This window comes from Cervus canadensis, chromosome 12, assembly GCF_019320065.1.
Source record: "Cervus canadensis isolate Bull #8, Minnesota chromosome 12, ASM1932006v1, whole genome shotgun sequence".
Taxonomy (NCBI): Eukaryota; Metazoa; Chordata; class Mammalia; order Artiodactyla; family Cervidae; genus Cervus; species Cervus canadensis.
In genome coordinates this window covers 62,552,334-62,572,913 of record NC_057397.1, presented here as the reverse complement: position 1 = coordinate 62,572,913, position 20,580 = coordinate 62,552,334, and the positions used below count along the sequence as shown (strand labels likewise).

The window sequence follows — 20,580 nt, the reverse complement described above, 5'->3', positions numbered from 1 at the left end:
TACTTGTCGGCCAGTTGGACATCTCTGAAGAAATGTCTCAAGTCCTTTGCCCATTTTTTAATTGGGTTGTTTTTTGTTTTTGAGTTGCAGGATCAAAAAGAAGAGACATTTTTAAGGCTCTTGATAAAAACTATGAAACTCAGTTCTAGGAAGGTGGTACCCTGGTACCCGACTCCACGAGAGTGCCTGCAACACTTTAGTCATGTCAGCATTGCTTATTGCAATAAAAAGAACAAAACAAAAGCTTTACTAATTTAGCAGACAAAATACGGTATTTCATTTTAATTTTAAGCCATACTTTTTGATGGGGCAAAGAGGAGAAGAAAGTCAAGAAGCTTCACCTCCATTCCATACTTCAGTAACATCAGATGAACTGTTGTCACTCCTGGGAAGTTCTAGCTTCCCTGACTCATCAATTGTGTGTGTGCTAAGTACTCATTGGTGTGCGAAGTATTCAGATTCTGCCCTGTTGATCCTCTCATAAAACTTTCCTTTCAGGGGAACTGTATGTTTTACACATCTTTAGCACAGTAATTTTAACTACTATGCTGTATGTCATGCCTCTAACTGTTTTTGGCCTTGCTTTTTTCCCTTGTCAATAATTCTAGGGCACAGAAATATACAGTCTTTTGTTACTTTCTTTTGTCAAAAATGCAAGAAAAAATTAGATGTCTTCAGATATAACCTTTCTCTTTAAAAGTAAGGTTCAGTTTTGGGAGATGATAAGTTAATTAATTACGTTTAAAAATTTCCCACTGGCAGGAACACTGTTTGCCATGAAACAAAAAGGATATATTGATTAGGTAAAAATAATCCCTCATTACCTCCAAAATACATAAATTTTTCATGGAGAAATGAAGTCCTAATACAACCAGGTAGAAAATACTTCCAATAAGCTAAAGAACTAGGGTATACCAGTACCAAACTTAGGAGCGACATACCTGAATCTACTGTATTTTTGTTTGGACCAAGTTTCAGACTTATATTTTTGTAATAGTATTGCGTCTGACATATTTAGACATTTCTATGGACATTCTTGTCCACAGAAAGAGAAGAAGTGCAATAGCAGAAAAACAGAGGCCATAACTGCAAAGGTAGTGGTTTCTATTCTTGTCTGTCTGGCCTTCTGTGCAACACTGGATCACCTTAGGACCCTACTCTCTGATTCGGGCGGTGAGGGCCAGGGAGAGAAGAGTCATGGAACTGGGGATGTCTGACCCAGAAACAGGACACAGGAGGACCCTTCTGCTGCTCTGATTATCAGAAAGACTGACAGAGAAGACTCCAGAAAGTAGGACTAAGATGAGCATCTTGAATTCACAGGGAGGCTAATTTCAGCCCCCATACCAGGCAATACTTCTAATGATTAGAGCTCTCCAAATAATTCGAGTGATTCAAACTGGGACTGAGCTGCCTCCGGGGGGCAGAGAGCTCTGGGGAACATTCATGCAAAGTAGGATAACCTCTCCTAGAGGATGCTATGGAAGAAATTCAGACACTGGGGGGTGGCTAGGAGGATTTGGGCTATTTATCCCTTCTAACCAAAGATTCTTTGATTTCCTTATTATTCTAAGCAAGACTTCATTTACGCTCGTTGTGGGGGTAGAGTCACCAGAATGTAGAAAGCCCAAACTCACCTGCGATTATGGCACTGACGGTAAAGAAAATGTGGTTAACGGGCACCACCGTCGCTGTGCTGTAGAGTTTCGTGGCTTGATTCAGGAGCCTAGAGCAGAAGACACGTACTGAAGCTCTGTCTTTATGAGACGCCCCAACCATAAGTTAACAGTAACAATGAGAAATGCATGTTCTTTAGCTGCGACTACAAAGTGGAAGGAAGTGCAGTGAAAGGGCATTTCCAATCAGCAGTCACAGCTTATATGCATCTGATGTATGAGATCAGATGTCAGGTTTTATGGTCTGTTTAAACCAACAACAGTAACAATGAAAAGCAATTAATCATCTTTAGAGGCCACAGAAGTTTGAGTTGGAAGCGATTCAAGCTGCTGGACTGGTATCACACTGGGGCTGATTCATTAGGATAGACCCTAGAATCTGTTAAATATCATATCTGGGGAATGGTCTAGCTATCCCTTGACATGCCACGTGCCAAGAGAGAAGATGGAGAAGCAAAGGAATGTTTAAGGTTTCAAAAACAACGCTCAGCCCTCCAGCTGCTGAGCACATGTGGGAGCCTGGCTTCCCACTCTGGTTGCCAGCACGGTTCAGGTTCCCATAACGGCATGCTGCGGCCTTGCCAGGGACTAGACCTTTTCCAAAGCAGTGCACCGGACTGGCATCACCTGGACACTCGAAACAGCACTAATGCTTAGGTCCTATTCTAGAGCAACTGGGAGATAAAACTTGTGGGTAGAACCCAAGTGCTCCTTTGTGTGTGTGTGTGTATACATGCATGCAGGAATACACACATATGCATGTATACAGGCATGTAAGTATATACATACATGTACAAACAAACCTCCTCGGGTAATAGAATTGTAATGGGCAGGCAGGGCTGAGAACCACACCGCACAGTTCTGCTGCGGTCACAGAGTTCTAGTGTGAAAGGTGTGGGGATTGAAACAAGGGAGACAGGAATGTAGTTTACCTCCAGGTATATCTGGGTTTTGAATTCATGAAGCAAGAGTTGCAAGTTAAGGATGCTAATCACTCAAGTCTGAAAGCTATTATAACAGTACTGACTAATTCAGAAGAAGGGAGATGAAGCAAAATAGCAAGACGCAAGTATTAGAAACATGCTTGATCTTATAAACAAACGAAAGAAGCAGTTTGTTTATGACACACAGAACAGTGACAGGACATTGGATTTCTCCGGTAACACACTCCTTGTAACAGGGTCCATAGTAAACCCGTAACAATTAGACTTGACTTCCAGCACCCAAGGCAGGAACCACTCTCTTCGAGGCTTGGGCTCTGATTTCCCGGCTGACGCACTTGCCTAGCACTTTAGAGTAAACAAAAAACCTAGCGGGTAGACTCAGGAGAATCAAGCAGCTGAAGGCAAAATCACAATGTGAAATGGAGGGGAAGTAATTGGAGCCGATGGAGGTGAGGGAAGAGAAGAGCAGAAATTAGAAATGTTTCATGGTGCCACTGTGAGGCCCCAAGAGAAACATAAAACGATCATTCTGCAATCCCATGGGTGCAAAGAAAATTCTGGCTGAAGATGCAAAGTTTTAGAGAAAGGATTTCCCTCCCAGCCAAACGTCTGGTTTTGTCTATCTCTGGGCAATTAATGAGCATGAGCTAAGAGATGAAGGTGAAGGGTTCATGTATTTTCCATATTTAGAATGAAATCCTCGATGTGGACCTGCCCCTTTGATTTATTGCTAATGACAACCTGTGTACGATGGATATTAATTACAAGCAGAAGAGCATCAGGAAAGTATCAAAGTGCACTTAGCTGGATTACGGCCACACTTTAGAACTCACAAAATGTGGAGGCAATGCTTCGCAAAAACTTATTATTGGATGTGAAGGATAAAGCCAGGCATATTGGCTGAGGATAAGCTTAGACCCCTCAGCCTCAGAAATCAGGTGCACCTAATTTTAATTATCATCTCAAGCCAATACAGATTACTGCTTAGAGAAGCACAGGAATGATGAAAGATCAGTGAGTATGCAGGAGCTAACTTACTTGACTTGGAAAACACAAGATGCAATCATGATGATACACATGATATAGAAGATGGGATAAGTTAGTTGCATTTTATCTGTCACAGAAAAAGTGATCATGCCTGAGACAGCTTTTACGGAAATAACAGTCACCGAGGCTGAAAAAGAAAACACAAAACACAAATAAAATTCATAGTTGAGAGAGAATTACAAATAAATATCTTAAATTTATACGGTAGAGTAGTAAATACTCCTGGTATGCTTTAAGAATGAAGACTGCTGTGAGAGGTGTAGGGAGGAATGAGACGCAGGCCAAGCAGTAGCCTTATTGCTCAAGCTCTGCTGGGCTTTCCGTTTGCTTAAATCAACGTGCTTCTTATCTTTGGAGCAAGATGCTTATTTTCCAGCTCTCACTGTTGAAAGGATGCTGCGGAGGTTATAATTACTAGTAGATAGAAAGGAGAAAAAACAATGAGGGGAGGAGATAAGAAAAGGCAGGCTGCCCATGTGACGTTAATGGGAAAATAACCACTAAACTATACTGAAAAGACTTAAAGCCAAATAGATGAGAAGACTGAAAAGTGAAAAGCAACTCCCTCAGTGAGTTTATTAACAGTTGTACTAAAGTCTACATGTGAGCCCTTTTATTAAAGTTTCTCTTAATTTTTTAATTGGACGATAATTGCTTTACAATGTTGCATTGTATTCTACTGTAAAACAATGCTTGTTGAGCCTTTTTGTTAGTAAAGGCTTAGAAGTTTCACTAAAAATATTTTTTGACAAAGACAGACACAGTATAGCACAGAGCTGAGTATTCATTTCTCAGAGTCAACCAGAAGTCTAAGATTTCTATAAGCAATGTCTATTTATTTTCTATGTTGAAGAGAAACCTATGTCTATGAGACCATAGGTTCCAAATATCAATAAAGAAAAAGTGACTTGATAAGGTTCTGTCAATATGACAGCAAGGAAGCATTTTCTGGAAACATAGTTTTTCTGCAGGAAGAAGACAGTGTTCTCTTTTTGTCTTAGGTCCCTTGAAATTACTGTTGCATATAATTCTATAATTTAGCTGAAACCCACAGAAAGTTGAAAAATAATTTTTACCTGATATCAAATATCTGTAAGTCAAAGGCAATGTGATGAAGAAATACTACCTTTGATCTACTTGGTCATAATATATCTGGGCTTTATTCCTTTTAGCTCTTGAAAAGTGTGTGTGTGTGTGTGTGTGTGTGTGTGTGTGTGTCTGAGTGTCTGTGTGTACAGTGTTTAAAATAACAGGTGGCAGCCAACTAGAAAAAGCCCAATTTTCCAAAAACTAAAAATATACTTTGACTTGAAGGGTACCAGGGCATACTTCCAAATCAGGCATTTTCTCTCTGTTAAAAGTCATAATTAACAGAAGAGACCAGGTGATAAATTCTAAAAATAAACCCTCTACCTAAACAAAGAGGCCCTTACCGCTGGGACCGTCTTCATCTTAAATGTTTTCGACCCAATCACTTTCCACATTTTCTATAGATTATGAAAATAGTCATACTTTAGCTAGTCCAGAAATTTACAATATCTATAGACATGTATGCCACTTAATGGTTTCAGTTTATAAGGTTAGCTCTTGAGGGATCTAGATTTCCTCTTAAACACTTGGCTTGAAACTAGACTGTGATGTGGTGAGAGGCTAGTGGTCCAAAGAGCCACGTTTCCCAAATGGATCATTAACTGAGAAAGAGCTGAACACACTCTTCCTTCCTCTCAGAACTTCAGAACAGTAAAGGCCACCTTAGTAAATCACCATCTGATGTTAAATTATACTTAAATACAAAACAAAAACAAAACTAGAATTCTTTAGTGAAACCAACTATCAGTTGCTAGAGTTAATCATTATATTTTCAAAGCATGCACCATCACCACCTGATTAATCACTGTTTATTGTAACTCTCCAAGTTATTTCTAGGCTGGTGTTGAGTTCTAAATGAGAGAGGAGGTTGGCTGGGGAGGATGGTTAATGAGGATGGGTGGGAATACTGAATTATAATGCAGTATCATTCTAATGCTGTAGATATAAAAATAGAAAGTACCTACATATGCACAGAAAAAAAAAGCAGAAGAAACTACATCAAGATACTATAAGTAGCTATCTCTAAGCACTGGGATTATGAATAAACTTTAAACTCATTTTTTCAAACTATAAAAGTGTACATGCTCATTCAAAAAAAAATTGGAAAATACAGAGAAGTCTAGAAAGAAAAATAAAAGTCACCCGCCATCTCAACGGTCATCCTCAAATCATTTTTAACATTTGAGACTTATAGTTATTTTTCTATTGCTAAGCACAAATATAACATGTGAATCATACAATATACATTACTTAGGAACTTGTTTTCCATTGCCAGTAAGTATTTTCTAAGCCAGTAAGTATTCTTCTAAAACATGATTTTTATTGGCTGGAGAGTAGGCCTTTGTACAAATGTATACTTTATTTTGGTAATTCCATGTTCTTGGATATTTAGATTGTATCCTTTTTTTTTTTTTTTTTTTTGGTATTAAAAATGAAGCTGTGATGAATATCCTTGAATACAAACCTTTGTATATCATTCTTCCGGTATCTGTAGAAAAACACTTAAAGGACCACAATTACTGTTCTTCTGAAATCTATTGGCAAACTATCTTCTACAGAGGACCAGACTCACTTCCATCATGGCATGCTGCAGTGCTCAACTACATGGATTTTTATGTTTTACATAAAAACCTTTTATATTTTCTTGGTATCTTTCTCTGTTTTCTTAATTCTCAACAATAGATGTGTATTACTTTTATCGTTATAACAGTTCCATTTTTTGCCCAGCATTATACTGACCCATGTTTGAAAGTCAGCCTTCTCAGTTTATTCCTAGTTCTTCACCAGAACTGATTCTTGGGCTTGTTTACCTGTCCGCTGCTTTCCTGTTTTCTGTTTCGTTAACTTTTGCCTTTACCTTTACTAACTGATCTTTCCTGCTGTCCTCAGCTTTATTTCAGTGCTTTCTCCTTGACTTCTTACTAACTTGCTTATTTAATTATCGGGTGTGCTGGGTCTTCGCTGCGCTTTCTCTGGTTGTGGCCAGTGGAGGCTACTGTGTAGTTGCATCATACTGCAGTGGCTTCTCTTGTTGTAGAGCATGGGCTCTAGGCACGCGGGCATCAGTAGTTGTGACTTCCTCTAGCATGGGCTTAATAGTTGTGGTTCACGGGTTTAGTTGCCCCACGACATGGGGGATCTTCCTCGACCAGGGATTGAACTAGCACCCCCTGCTTTGCAAGGAGAATTCCAAACCACTGGGCCACCAGGGAAGCCCTCCCCTGACTTCTTGAGTTGAGTGCTTAACTGACTTACATTTAAAGCAATGAATTTCCTTCTGAATACAGCATTAGTCATAAACTGTAGGTTTTAATATTGTTTTCCTAATAATTTAAGAAATAAATGTTGTGATGAAATTGAGGTTTCTGCTTCAGCCCAGCTGCAGTTTTAAGTGTGGTGTTTAACATTCCCAGGTGGTATGGCTTCACTGGTTTCTATTTTTGTTATTATCTTCGGCTTTTCTCTCACTGTGATCTGAAAATGTGGTCTGTACTATTTCAACTTCCTGGAACTTATCAAAAATTTCTTTGTGGCCGATTATAAGATCAGCTTTTGTAAATGTTACACAGGCACTTGAAAGAAGGTGTATTCTCTGCTTTCTGGATTTAGAGTTCAACAATAGAACTGCCAGATCAAAATTAAGCATTCAGTTTCTCTAATTTTACATATTTTTCTGTCTACTTATTTCCATGAGCTAAGAGCAATATTCTACTTATATTTCTGTTAATGTATTTCTGAAATAGCTGCTGCCCCGTCTACTGAAGGCCCCTGTCCCCTAGGACCTCCTCTTCTAAGTTCCAGTTCTACCCAGATTGCGCTTCCCAGGCAGCTCAGAGGGTAAAGAATCCTCCTGCAATTCAGGAGACGTGGATTTGATCCCTGGGTCGGGAAGATCCCCTAGAGGAAGACATGGCAACCCACTCCAGTATCCTTGCCTGGAGAATCCCATGGACAGAGGAGCCTGGCGGGCTACAGTCCACGAGGTCGCAAACGGTCAGACGCGACTGCGCAGACACGCACCAAGAGGGGCGCCTCCAGGATCCTCCGCTGCACTGAACGCTTCTGCCTTGATTTTAACTTACGTGGTAAATTCACAACCGTCTGCTTTCTTTTACTTTCAATCTGAGTTACCTTGCTTTAGATGAAATTATATATGAAGTCAAAATATTTCACAACCAGCAAGGGCCAATCAGAAAGGATGTTATTTCAATAATCCTTATGGAGCTGAACCAGAGCAAACAGGCTGAATCCAATTTTAGAATCTTTTTCAAAATCAATAGGGGAATTTTTCTGAAGTCAATTTGGAAATCTTTCTTTTTCACTTGGTAAACTTAGCTCATTTATCTTTATGATCAGAGCTGATATGTATGGTCTTAATTCTGTTATCTTACTTTGTTTTTTCAAGAAAATTAAAAATTCCCTTTATTTTCAATATTTTCTGGGTAATGTACATCTTCTCAGTTTGCTTTTGTTCTCCCTGTCTGGTAATTTGGAAGAAAACAAAGTTTCTTTTCTGTTCTTTTGATCAACCGCATACTTGAATGTGTTCTAGAGTAAATTTATTTCTATAAGTAACTACCACAAATGCAAATCTTCCAATTCAAAGTCAGAGCAAACAACACAGGATGGATGGGTCATCTTATTGGCAAAGAAGAGGCAAAGGGCGGATTATAAATAAAAATCTTTAAAAAGGGAATTTCCCAAATGATTAATGAGATCTCCTACAGTTGATATATATATGAGAGAAAGAGACATAGAGACAGACAGAGAGACAGAGATGGAGGAATAGGGAAGGAAAATAGGTTTTAAAATATAGAGAGGGCTTATGTAGGCATCAGTTTTCAAATCTTATAATGTATATCTGGAAAAAAGGAAATAGGTAGGTAAATGAGTGAGAGAAATGTTGTATTTAAGAAAATCACTGACTTGCCTGGTGGTCCAGTGGTTAAGAATCTGCCTTCCGATGCAGGGGACATGGGTTCGATTCCCTGATTGGGGAACTAAGATCCCACATGCTGTGGGGCAACTAAGCCCGTGTGCCTCAGCCGCTGAGCTCGCAGGCATCAGCTAGACAACCCGCATGTTCTGAGCCTGCATACCACAATGAAAAATCCCGCATGCCTCAACTAAGGACTGATACAGCCAAAAATAAATAAATAACAAAAAAAGAAAATCATACTGTGCACATTTGTGTTTCATATTAGCCATGTTTTACAATTTTCTTAAAAAATGTAAACAGGATAGGCTTTGATAGTTCATTTCTGATAAAAAAGCTTCAACTGGGTTGATTCAGTTGTTTCTTTAATTATTTACTGCAAAAAAACCCCCTCAAATTGTCAGAGAGCAAAGAAAATTATCAAGAAGTAAAATTGCTTAAATATATTAAAAAAATAAGCACATATCCATTGTAGCAATGGACATGCAAAGTATAATTGGCATAACTGAGTTTCTTTCTATAGATCAGAATTGAAAAGTAGAAACAATGAGAAAGAACAGAATGCTCAAATATTTCTCCTTTAAAGTCCTTTATGACTTAGCATGGCTAGATTAGAGAATTAGAAAATAAAACAACCTTACCTAGGAGTGCCACCAGGGTTAGCAGAATCCCAATGTGTTTCATTCCTTTTCTTTTATGGAAATACAGGAGAATGCAGAAAATTAATATTTCTAAAATCTAGAAAGGGAAATAGGAAGAGTAAAGTTTAAATTACTCTACACAAAGTCTTCAGAATGCCACACTTCTCTTTTTGATTTTGCAACGATTACCATATGAGGGTTGAGGGTGACTAGAGTTCCCAAGGACAATTCTAAATCTATGAGAACAACATAAGGAGCCTCAGCCACCCAGACTGAGTTCTACCACCACCTCCAGGGCAATGACACCTGGCTCTAGATCTCCGGTTCTCCCTGCAACTCCAGTCTCATCACCCAGCTGTCGACCAGACATTCCCAAGTGCACGCTCAACAGCCATATCATGTGAATACGGGCGACACTTAACTCTTTATGAGGGGGACAGGCTGTACCATGGGGCATGTAGGATCTTAGTTCCCTGACTGGGGATGGAACCTGTACACCATGCAGTAGAAGTGTGGCCTCTTAACCACTGGACTGCCAGAGAAGTCCCAACACTTAACTCTTTTTTTTCCCCCTCTCCATCAACAAGGTTGAATTGTTATGGCTCATTCCAGTGATGACAAAAATAAAGGATCAATGGTACCACATTTAGAAGACTATTTTTGTGTGTGTGTGTGGTTCTAGAAACAAGTTTTTTTTTTTTTTTTTAATATATTTAATTTATTTATTTGGCTATGTGGGGTCTTAGTTGCAGCATGCTGGATCTTTCATTGCAGCAAGTGGAGTCTAGATCCCTGACCAGGGATTGAACTCGGCCCCCTGCACTATGCGCAGAGTCTCAGTCACTGGACCACCAGGGAAGACCCTGGAAACACAGCTTGACTCTTGCTATAAAAATAATACACCACTATCTATAATACTTTACTTATGCCCAAGGGGTAGCTGATAGTATGGAAACTAGGACTCAATACACATTTTCTTCTGTGGTTTGGCCAACACTTAATTCATGATTGCCTATCTTCTCTGCCTGTTCCTCCTGGGCCCCCACCGCCTCAGGAGGTGTCCCGTTGCACAAGCTGAAAAGTCCTCTCTTTCCCTCCCTCCCCCCACCCTCTCTGACTACTGCAACAGCTTCTACTTTGTCTCTGACTTGACTCCTGTCTCGTAATCATCCAGCCATTGAGCAACAAGAGGAGTCATTTAAAAATGCAATTTGGATAATGAACTATTTCATTCATAGAGACTCATTACTTGTATGATATACATATTAGGTATTTACAGTATTATGACAAATATCACTGTGCCCTCTACCCAATCTGAGAACTAGAACCCATCAGTCTCTATGAAGCCTTCCCTTCCCAGTTGCTCTCCCCTCCTTCTGTGACCGCCCCAGGAACCACTACATTGAATTTTGTGTTTACCATTCATTTTTTTAAAAATTACGTTTCTATGTATTCCCAAACGATACCATTTATTTTTGCACATTTGTTCTTTATACAAGTGGAGTCATATACTTGCCTTCACTCTTTTGCTTTTTTTCCACTGTGTATTATAAGATTCATCCAGGATGATACATGTAGTAAAAATATAAATTAGACCTAGTCATTCCTTTGCTTAAGACTCCTGGGGCCTCATCATCGTGTATGGCTGGCTCATGGATGGTCCACCTGCAGTAGCTACAAGGGCTTCCCCACCACCCCACTTCGGTTCTTTGTGGTTCTCAGGCTGCTCCTGCCTTTGGGCCTTTGCACTGACAGTTTGCCCAGCCTGGAATGCGCTTTCCCTGAGCTTTTGTTTGCACAATGACTCCTAGTCACTCAGCCCCTTGGAGAGGTCTTCCTAGATCCCTCTGTTCTAACGGAGTCACCTAGTCATTCTATCACAACCTCTACTTCAGGTGGCAACTGTAGAGTGTCTTAACCAGGACCTGTCCACGTGTTTATGTATTTCTTGTCTGTCTCCACCAGCACATCAGCTCTGTAAGAACAGGAACCTTTTCTTCCTCCAGTGCCTGGCACTCGGTCACTCAGTAAGTATTTTTGGAATTAATGAGTTAATTATTTATTATCAACAGTTTGCAAAAAAAACAGACCTAATGTCTAATAAACTGAGTATTCAATAAGTATTAACTGACTGAATGTTTAAAATTTTTCCTTCTTTTAAGAAAACTAGTGTAATTTTGAACTCTCAATTTTATTTTTTAGTATTTTTTTTCTTTTTTGAGGTCCTTAAGATAACCCAAAAGTTGTCTGAGAAGACCTTACAAACACCTGAGAAAAGAAGACAAGTGAAAGGCAAAGGAGAAATGGAGAGATATACCCAACTGAATGCAGAGTTCCAGAGAATAGCAAGGAGAGATAAGAAAGCCTTCTTAAGTGAACAATGCAAAGAAATAGAGGAAAACAATAGAATGGGAAGGACTAGAGATCTCTTCAAGAAAATTAGAGATACCAAGGGAACATTTCATGCAAAGATGGGCACAATAAAAGACAGAAATGGCAAAGACCTAATAGAGATTAAGAAGAGGGGGCAAAAGTACACAGAACTACACAAGAAAGATCTTAATGACCCTGATAGTCATGATGACCTAGAGCCAGACATTCTGGAGCATGAAATCAAGTGGACCTTAGGAAGCATTACTATGAACAAAGCTAGTGGAGGTGATGGAATTCCAGCTGAACTATTCCTAAATAGTAAATAACTATTCCTAATAGCTGAACTATTCCTAAAAGATGATGCTGTTAAACTGCTGTGCTCAATATGTCAGGAAATTTGGAAAACTCAGCAGTGACCACAGGACTGGAAAAGGTCAGTTTTCATTCTAATCCCAAAGAAGGCCAATGCCAAAGAATGTTTAAACTACCATACAAATGCACTCATTTCACATGCTAGCAAGGTAATGATCAAAATCCTTCAAGCTAAGTTTCAGCAGTAAGTGAATCAGGAACTTCCAGATGTACAAGTTGGACTGAGAAAAGGCAGAGGAACCCGAAATTAAGCTGCCATCATCTATTGGGTCATAAAGAAAGCAAAGGAATTCCAGAAAAACATCTACCTTCACTGACTATGCCAAAGCCTTTGACTGTGTGGATCACAACAAACTGTGGAAAATTCTTAAAGAGATAGGGCTACCAGACCACCTTACCTGTCTTCTAAGAAACCTGTATGTACATCAAGAAGTAACAGTTAGAACCAGACATGGAAAAATGGACTGGTTCAAAATTGGGAATGAAGTTCATCAAGGCTGTATATTGTCACCCTGCTTATTTAACTTATATGCAGAGTACATCATGTGAAATGCCAGGCTGGGTGAATCACAAACTGTAATGAAGACTGCCAGGAGAAATATCAACAACCTCAGATATGCAGATGACACCACTCTAATGGGAGAAAGTGAAGGGAACTAAATAGCCTCTTGAGGAAGGTGAAAGAAGAGAGTGAAAAAACTGGCTTAAAACTCAACATTCAAAAAGCTAAGATCATGGCATCCTGTCCCATCACTTCATGGCAAATAGATGGGGAAAAAGTGGAAACAGTGATAGATTTTTATTTTCTTGGGCTCCAAAGTCACTATGAATGGTGACTGCTCCTTGGAAGGAAGGCTATGACAAAACTAGATAGCATATTAAAAAGAAGAGACATCACTTTGCCGACAAAGCTGCTTATAGTCAAAGCTATGGTTTTTCCAGTAGTCATGTACAAGTATGAGAGTCAGATCATAAAGAAGACTGAGCACCGAAGAATTTATCCTTTTGAACTGTGGTGTTGGAGAAGACTCTTGGGAGTCCCTTGGACAACAAGGAGATCAAACCAGTCCATCCTAAAGGAAATCAATCTTGAATATTTATTAGAAGGATTGATGTTGAAGCTCCAATAGTTTGGCCACCTGAAGCGAACAGCTGACTCATTGGAAAAGACCCTGATGCTGAGAAAGATTGAGAGCAGGAGGAGAAGGGGGTGACAGATGATGAGATGGTTGGATGGCATCATTGACACAATTTGAGCAAACTCAGGGAGATAGTGAGAGACAGGGAAACCTGGTATGCTGCAGTCCATGAGGTCACAGAGAGTCAGATATGACTTAGTGACTGATCAACAAGATAGCTGAAGCAAAGCTCTTTTCTTTCTCCCAGAGAGACAGTATCTCTGGACTGAAATTATAAATTTGAATGTTTACATTGGACAAGTAAAAATATCAGCACTAGTTTTGTTTTTGTTTTTTCCCTTAAAAATGACGCGAGTTGGGGATTTCACTACTTTCAGGATTGCATTTTACTCATGGAGCCTTTTCTAAATAAACACAAGTGTCTCCTGTTCCAACTCAAGGTTTCACCCATTGCTTTGTTTCTCCCTTTAATCCTCTGTGGGTATGGAAAGCAGCAGAACCATGTCTTCCTCATTTAAAACCTTTTCATCTAATACGGAAGATTAACTCATCCTTTAGTCTTGTCTTTTCCTGGCAAATGAAACCAATTATTTTAACTTTTTCTTATAGGACTTATTTGCCAGACCTTTAATCTAATCAGGTTGTGCTACAAAATCTGTTCAATTCCTATCTCTTCACCTTCCCAAAAGCTGCCATCAAAACCGAAACATCCCTCTCAGCTTGGTCTCCCCTCAACCAGAGGAGTCCATTTCTCATGTGATGTGATAGCAGACAGTTCCCAGCAGCCTTTGAGATCACGGTATTTGTGGCTGGAGGAAGGAAGCCATTCCTGCACCAAGGCACAGAGCATGTTAGCTCAACCTGTTAGCACACCAATTATTTTTTTTGCGGGGGATGGTGGTAGCTGTCAGTTTAAAAAATCATATGTGACTTTTTTTGCAAACTTCATCTCTATGATTTCAGATCAATAAAATATGAGTTTCTGTTATTCACAGAATGACTGTTATTTGCCATGGGTTCTGTCCTGTGGCAAGAGATCACAGAGCTCCCAGGAGTAAGATATCCAAGCCGCGTGAGTTAATGTTAATTTTTTTCCTAGTAACATTTTCCCTCCTCTTTGAGCAAAAATTCAGTATTAAAGAAGCTGTGACTTCTGCAGGTTGCTGCAACCCAGAAGCAGCAGCTTTGCTGACTGCTATCTCAGAGGCCAGAAGTAACAACAGCACAGGTTGCACGTTCTCCACACGCTTGACTTGTACTAATTCATTTAATTCTCACAACCGTCTCAGGAGGTGGGTGCTATTATTATCCTCATTTTACAGATAAGGAAACCAAGGCTCAGAGGGGTTTCCTCTGGTAGGCAGGATAATGCCCTACCCCACCTCAAGATGTCCACGTCCTAGTCCCTGGAACTTGTGTGTGTGTTACTTTACACAGCAAAGGGGCTTCCCGGACACGATTAAGGCCATGGACCTTGAGATGCAGAGATTATCCAGGATTGTCCAAGTGGGCCCAGTGTAGTCACAAGGGTCCTTAAAAGCAGAGAACCTTCCCAGCTGTGGTCAGAGAGAGATGTAACATGAGAAAGACCCAAGTCAAGGAATGCTGGCCGCCTCTAGAAGTTGGAAAAGGCAAGGAAACAGATTCTCCCCCAGGGGCGCTAGCAAGGAACACAGCTCTGCCAATATCTTGATTTTAGTCCATGAGACCCATGTTGAATCTCTGATTTTCAAAACTGTTAAGAAAATAAAATCGCGTTGTTTTAAGCCACTAAGTGTGCGACAGTTGGTTATAGGAAAAATAGGAAACGAACTCAGGTTTGGGTACTTGAAGTCTTTCCAGAGGAACAAAATCTTCAGGATGAGTTTTCTGAATTGATTCTGGGTTTTCTGGGTTCATTCTCTAATTGAATTTAAAGGCACTCCTCACCCTGTTTTCGCCAGAGGATGAGGTGGTTAGCTAACATCACCGACTGAGCGGATATGAATTTGAGCAAACTCCGGGAAGATAGTGAAGGACAGAGGAGTCTGGTGTGCTGCAATCCATGGGGTCACAAAGAGTCAGACACAACTTAATGACTAAACAACAACAATAACAATCACTTCGTTGTCGGTGGCAAAAAGAGCACTGGCAGTCCATGGGATGATGTGACAAGAGAGATAAACAAAGTTTTACCACTGGAAACCCCACTCCCAGTACCAAACTCTGAGGCTGCAGTCATCTCATCTTCTCTCGTCAAGTTCTCTCTGAAAGTGTAGCTTTTGATATAGTGTCCTTGTCCAAAAGAAATGGGCACTGCAAAGATTCTCTCTAAAGCCACGTCTGGACCAAGATCTGATGCTTGGAGGTCAGCCTGTATCAATTCTATGTGGAGAGGTGGGTGGGGAAATGAATTGGAGCATGTACCCCATAAGTGGTCCACCTGGTTTTGAATTCTGGCTCTTTCACTTAGTATTTATGTGACCTCAGACAAGCTACTGAACCGCTCTACTTCGGTTTCCCCATCTGCCAATGTCTAGGATTGCTGCTCGGGTGAAGGAGAGAATGTGGTTGGCGCGGGCACAGGGCTCAACCTGCTCAGTGAGGTTGCTGACCTCGGCTGCAGAAGTGGGTCTGAGTGCAGACCTGTGAGCGCTACTTCCATTCAGACAACCAAGCAGATGAGCCTCACACACCAGACACAGAGGACTTACAGAAACAGAGTTTTATCCTTTCAGGTTTTAACACCTGCTGGTGGGTGTTGAAGCAGCTTTTGCCAGACAGGCTGACTTAATAGTGGGCTTTGGGGTAGAAAATCACACCGAATGGCAGGCTGGGCCCCTGCTTCTGCTTATTTAGTTTTTTTTCTGGTGGAGAGAAAATGAGCACCATGCAGATTATTTTGTGAAGGAGAATAGCCTGTGGGGAAATCTGGGTGTGCAAAAAAAAAAAAAAAAAAAAAAAAACCCAGCCACAATCAAGCCTGCCAAAGAACATAGAGTAACTGAGACTCAGCCACAGCCCCTCCTGTGGGTTCTGCCGAGGTATTCATAGTTGCTGTTCAACAAAAGGCCCTTCGAGAAAAGGGCCTCGTGGTCAAATAAGCCGGGGCAGGGCAGGATTAACAAGGTTAGGCCTAACTCTTCCCTAAAGGACTTCTAGTTTTTAACATGCTAACGGAAATGATGAATTTCTCAGGGGGCCAGGTATGTTTCACAGCATCTCTCCAAGCTAGTTTGACCTTGAAAACCTGATTGTTTTTTTGCTTTTTGGCAAGCACCAGGTGGGAAAGTATGTTTTAGTGGATGAGCAAAGGACACTTCATTCCTCTCTGACTAGTAGATACCAAGCTTCTCAAATCCTCTTCCTTCCCCAAAGAGTCCCAGCTCAGAGGTTGGGCCTTGTTTCTGAGGCTTCCACTTCATGTAATTCTTAAAGGGAAGATGGATATTGACCTGAGACAGCTAAACACATGATAAAAGGAGATGCTCTTAGTTAGTCTATAATATGACTTTATAATCCCCTTTTGAGATATGTAAAATTTATTTAGACTTTAAAATATTTCTATTCATTTTACTGCTTATTTGATCAGTCTCAAAAGGCAGTTCATGTGCTGTATTTTATACTTGGTATAATATACAAATACAAGATATAATACAAATATTGTATAAATAATATGCAATATAAAAACAGTTAGATGAACGATTCTTCAAAGAATTGCCTTAGTTACTATAATTATGATCTCTGCAATCACAGTTTGCAGAAAAAGTACAGAACCTGGCACAATGAAGGATTAAATATTAATTATGTACATGTTAACAGACTTAAAACTAAACTTCAAGTCAAGATCTTAGTATACAATTGATAACTTCTAGAGTCTTTAGAGATGTAACATATAATGGATTAAATTCCAAACTGAGATAAACTAAGATAATATAGATCTATTCCCCTAAGAGTCTAATGCCAATAGTGTTATTCAAATGTGACTCTATTAAAGTTTCATTTTATGCTGTCTTATAAATATCTGGAATTATCTGCATTTTTGGTGACATTTATTTTCAAATATTCTTTCATTGTTTTACAGGAATATGGATTGTAAAATTCCTGCTTCAAGAATTCTCCTCTATATACTAGGTGACTAAATTAGTTGGATGAATTTGTGAATAAATTAACTTAAGATTTACCTTTGGAAAATAGAAAAATGCAATTATTTCAGCGTACATTTTTGTGGAATTAGAAAGCTTAAAAAAGTAGTTTTTTTCTTTTAAAATGTTTTCTCTGGTATTAAAACAATATAAAATACATCATTATCAAACAATGCTGTTTATTCCAGGAAATAAGTCTTGATGCATCTTTAATCTCCAAAGGATTCAGTGCAGGCTTTTAATTTTCTGGTTGCAGACTCTGTGACCCTTTTCCTACCGGATGAAGAATTTGTTTTGCCTGTAGGCAAAGAATAATAATGTGTTGGTAGGACTTCAAGTCTAGACTATCACGGAATGCTCAAAGAGTCCTTCTAGTACTTAGATTTGATTGATGAAAGCTTTAATAGTTAAAGGATTGGGTACAGTGGACAAGTAGGAAGATAAAAGGGGGGGGGACAAAGTACGACAGACCTGAGGAAGCCTACTCTGAATCAGAAAGCCCACTCTTGAAGTTTGCTGGAGGATGAGGTTAAACGGAACTTTCCGATTTAAGAGAGGAGGGAGTTTAGGGGAGGAGACCTTGAGTTCAGTTTCTGAGATGTTAGTCCTGCGGACTCTATGGGATAGCCAAGCAGGAATAAGGAGTAAGTCGCTGCTATTGTTGTTCAGTCCCTCAGTCATGTCTGACCCTTTGAGACCCCCTTGCACCAGGCCTCCCTGTCCTTCACTCTCTCCCGGAATTTGCTCAAACTCATTGAGTCGGTGGTAATAAGTGGACAGATGAAAACACAGCTTTGGGGTCAGGAGAGATCTGGGAAGGACATGCAAGTCTGGATCTGAAAGTCTTTCTAAAGAATGACGGTGGTGGAGTAGGCAATGAGATCACTCCAGAAAACCCTGGAAGAGTTGTGCAGCATGGATGCAGAAGAGGAGTGGGTGCCCCCCGAGAGCCTGGGATGGACTGATCAGACAGGACGAAGAGAAACAGGGAAAACAAACTGAAGAAGCTGGGATGGGAGCGATGCCAGGAGAAGAGAGTGGGCTGTCAGAAAATGCCGCACAAGAGGCAAGAAGAATCAGGACCAAGGCAGCACCTCCATCTGGCAGTCCTTGGGGAGGGATCTAGTACATTATGATGAGTGGGGAGTGACTGGGAGCTGAGGGAGTGGAGGGGAATACATTTTCGGTGGTGTTTAGGGGGGAAATAGGTTAGTTTATTAAAGGGTGTGTAGTGTATGAGGAATTTTTTTTAAAACAGATTTTTGTTGAGTAAGAGACAGGAGGAGTGGGAGATATAAACAGAAAAGCCCGGTAAACACTTGTGCCCCAGTGGTTAGAATTACATATCAGAGATGGTAAGATAGACAGGCTTCTGGTCACCTGACTAGGAATGGCCACACAAGAGTGTAACAGTGTAAGGTTCCTGCTGTGACAGCCTGAGTCACACTGCGAGCAGAGCCGGAGACCATGTCCCTGCAAACACCAGGTTTAAATAACAGGCATAAAGCAGGATTACACTATTTTACAAAGGCAATACCAAAGAGTGCTCAAACTACCACAGAACTGCACTCATCTCACACGCTAGTAAAGTAATGCTCAAAATTCTCCAAGTCAGGCTTCAGCAACATGTGAACCGTGAACTTCCAGGTGTTCAAGCTGGTTTTAGAAAAGGCAGAGGAACCAGAAATCAAATTGCCAATATCCGCTGGATCACTGATAAAGCAAGAGAGTTCCAGAAAAACATCTATTTCTGCTTTATTTGACTATGTCAAAGCCTTTGACTGTGTGGATCACAATAAACTGTGGAAAAATCTGAAACAGATGGGAATACCAGACCACCTGACCCGCCTCTTGAGAAATCTGTATGCAGGTCAGGAAGAAACAGTTAGAACTGGACATGGAACAACACACTGGTTCCAAATAGGAAAAGAAGTACATCAAGGCTGTATACTGTCACCCTGCTTATTCAAATTATATGCAGAGTACATCATGAGAAACGCTGGGCTGGAAGAAGCCCAAGCTGGAATCAAGATTGCCGGGAGAAATGTCAATAACCTCAGATATGCAGATGACACCACCCTTATGGCAGAAAGCAAAGAAGAACTAAAGAGCCTCTGGATGAAAGTGAAAGATGAGAGTGAAAAAGTTGGCTTAAAACTCAACATTCAGAAAACTAAGATCATGGCATCTGGTCCCATCACCTCATGGCAAATAGATGGGGAAACAGTGGAAACAGTGGCTGACTTTATTTTTTTGGGCTCCAAAATCACTGCGGATGATGACTGCAGCCATGAAATTAAAAGATGCTTACTCCTTGGAAGGAAAGTTATGACCAACCTAGACAGCATATTAAAAAGCAGAGACATTACTTTGCCAACAAAGGTCCGTCTAGTCAAGGCTATGGTTTTTCCAGTGGTCACATATGGACGTGAGAGTTGGACTATAAAGAAAACTGAGCACCAAAGAGAATTGATACTTTTGAACTGTGGTGTTGGAGAAGACTCTTGAGAGTCCCTTGGACTGCAAGGAGATCCAACTAGGCCATCCTAAAGCAGATCAGTCCTGAGGGTTCATTGGAAGGACTGATGCTGAAGCTGAAACTCCAATACTTTGGCCACCTGATGCAAAGAGCTGACTCATTTGAAAAGACCCTGAGGCTTGGAAAGATTGAGGGCAGGAGGAGAAGCGGATGACAGAGGATGAGATGGTTGGATGGCATCACTGACTCAATGGACATGAGTTTGGGTAAACTCCAGGAGTTGGTGATGGACAGGGAGGCCTGGCATGCTGCAGTCCATGGGGTCGCAAAGAGTCGGACACAACTGAGCGACCGAACGGAACTGAACTGAACCTGCTTTAAAGGCAGAGCACTGGGTCCGATAGCTTTTTGAGGTCACTTCTAACCCTAAAAATGTATGACTCTGTGTGCCTTGATTCTTTTTATTGAATTCACAACTATTTTACCAGTTTAATTCCTGGTTAAATGCTCATCTAGACAACCCCATTTTTCTTCTGCCTGCCTGCCTTTTCTAGAATATTCTTAATTTCCAATCTAAACTGACTTCTATAACAAGTTATATGCCAACTATTTCAATCACATTCTCTCTTAATACCCAACAGACATAGTCATTGCATCAAATTAAAAAAAAAGTCCCAATTAGTGGCTTCCAATTTCTACATCAGCTCATTCTGTTTTTTCTTTTCCCCATCTCTCAGTATTGTCTTATTTCTCTTCAGA

The 20,580-nt window shown here is 40.4% G+C and overlaps 1 protein-coding gene across 1 annotated transcript in view; it reads right to left on the bottom strand.

Moving 5' to 3' along the window:
• The window catches only part of NIPAL2 (NIPA like domain containing 2), a 77,503-nt gene that overhangs the window by 7,462 nt on the left and 49,461 nt on the right, over positions 1 to 20,580 (bottom strand). The window contains exons 6-8 of the mRNA XM_043483816.1: positions 9,335 to 9,431; positions 3,659 to 3,794; positions 1,638 to 1,726 (exon numbers count right to left, since the gene is read on the bottom strand). Coding sequence (XP_043339751.1) covers positions 1,638 to 1,726; positions 3,659 to 3,794; positions 9,335 to 9,431 — 322 coding nt within the window. The remainder of the gene's footprint in view (positions 1 to 1,637; positions 1,727 to 3,658; positions 3,795 to 9,334; positions 9,432 to 20,580) is intronic.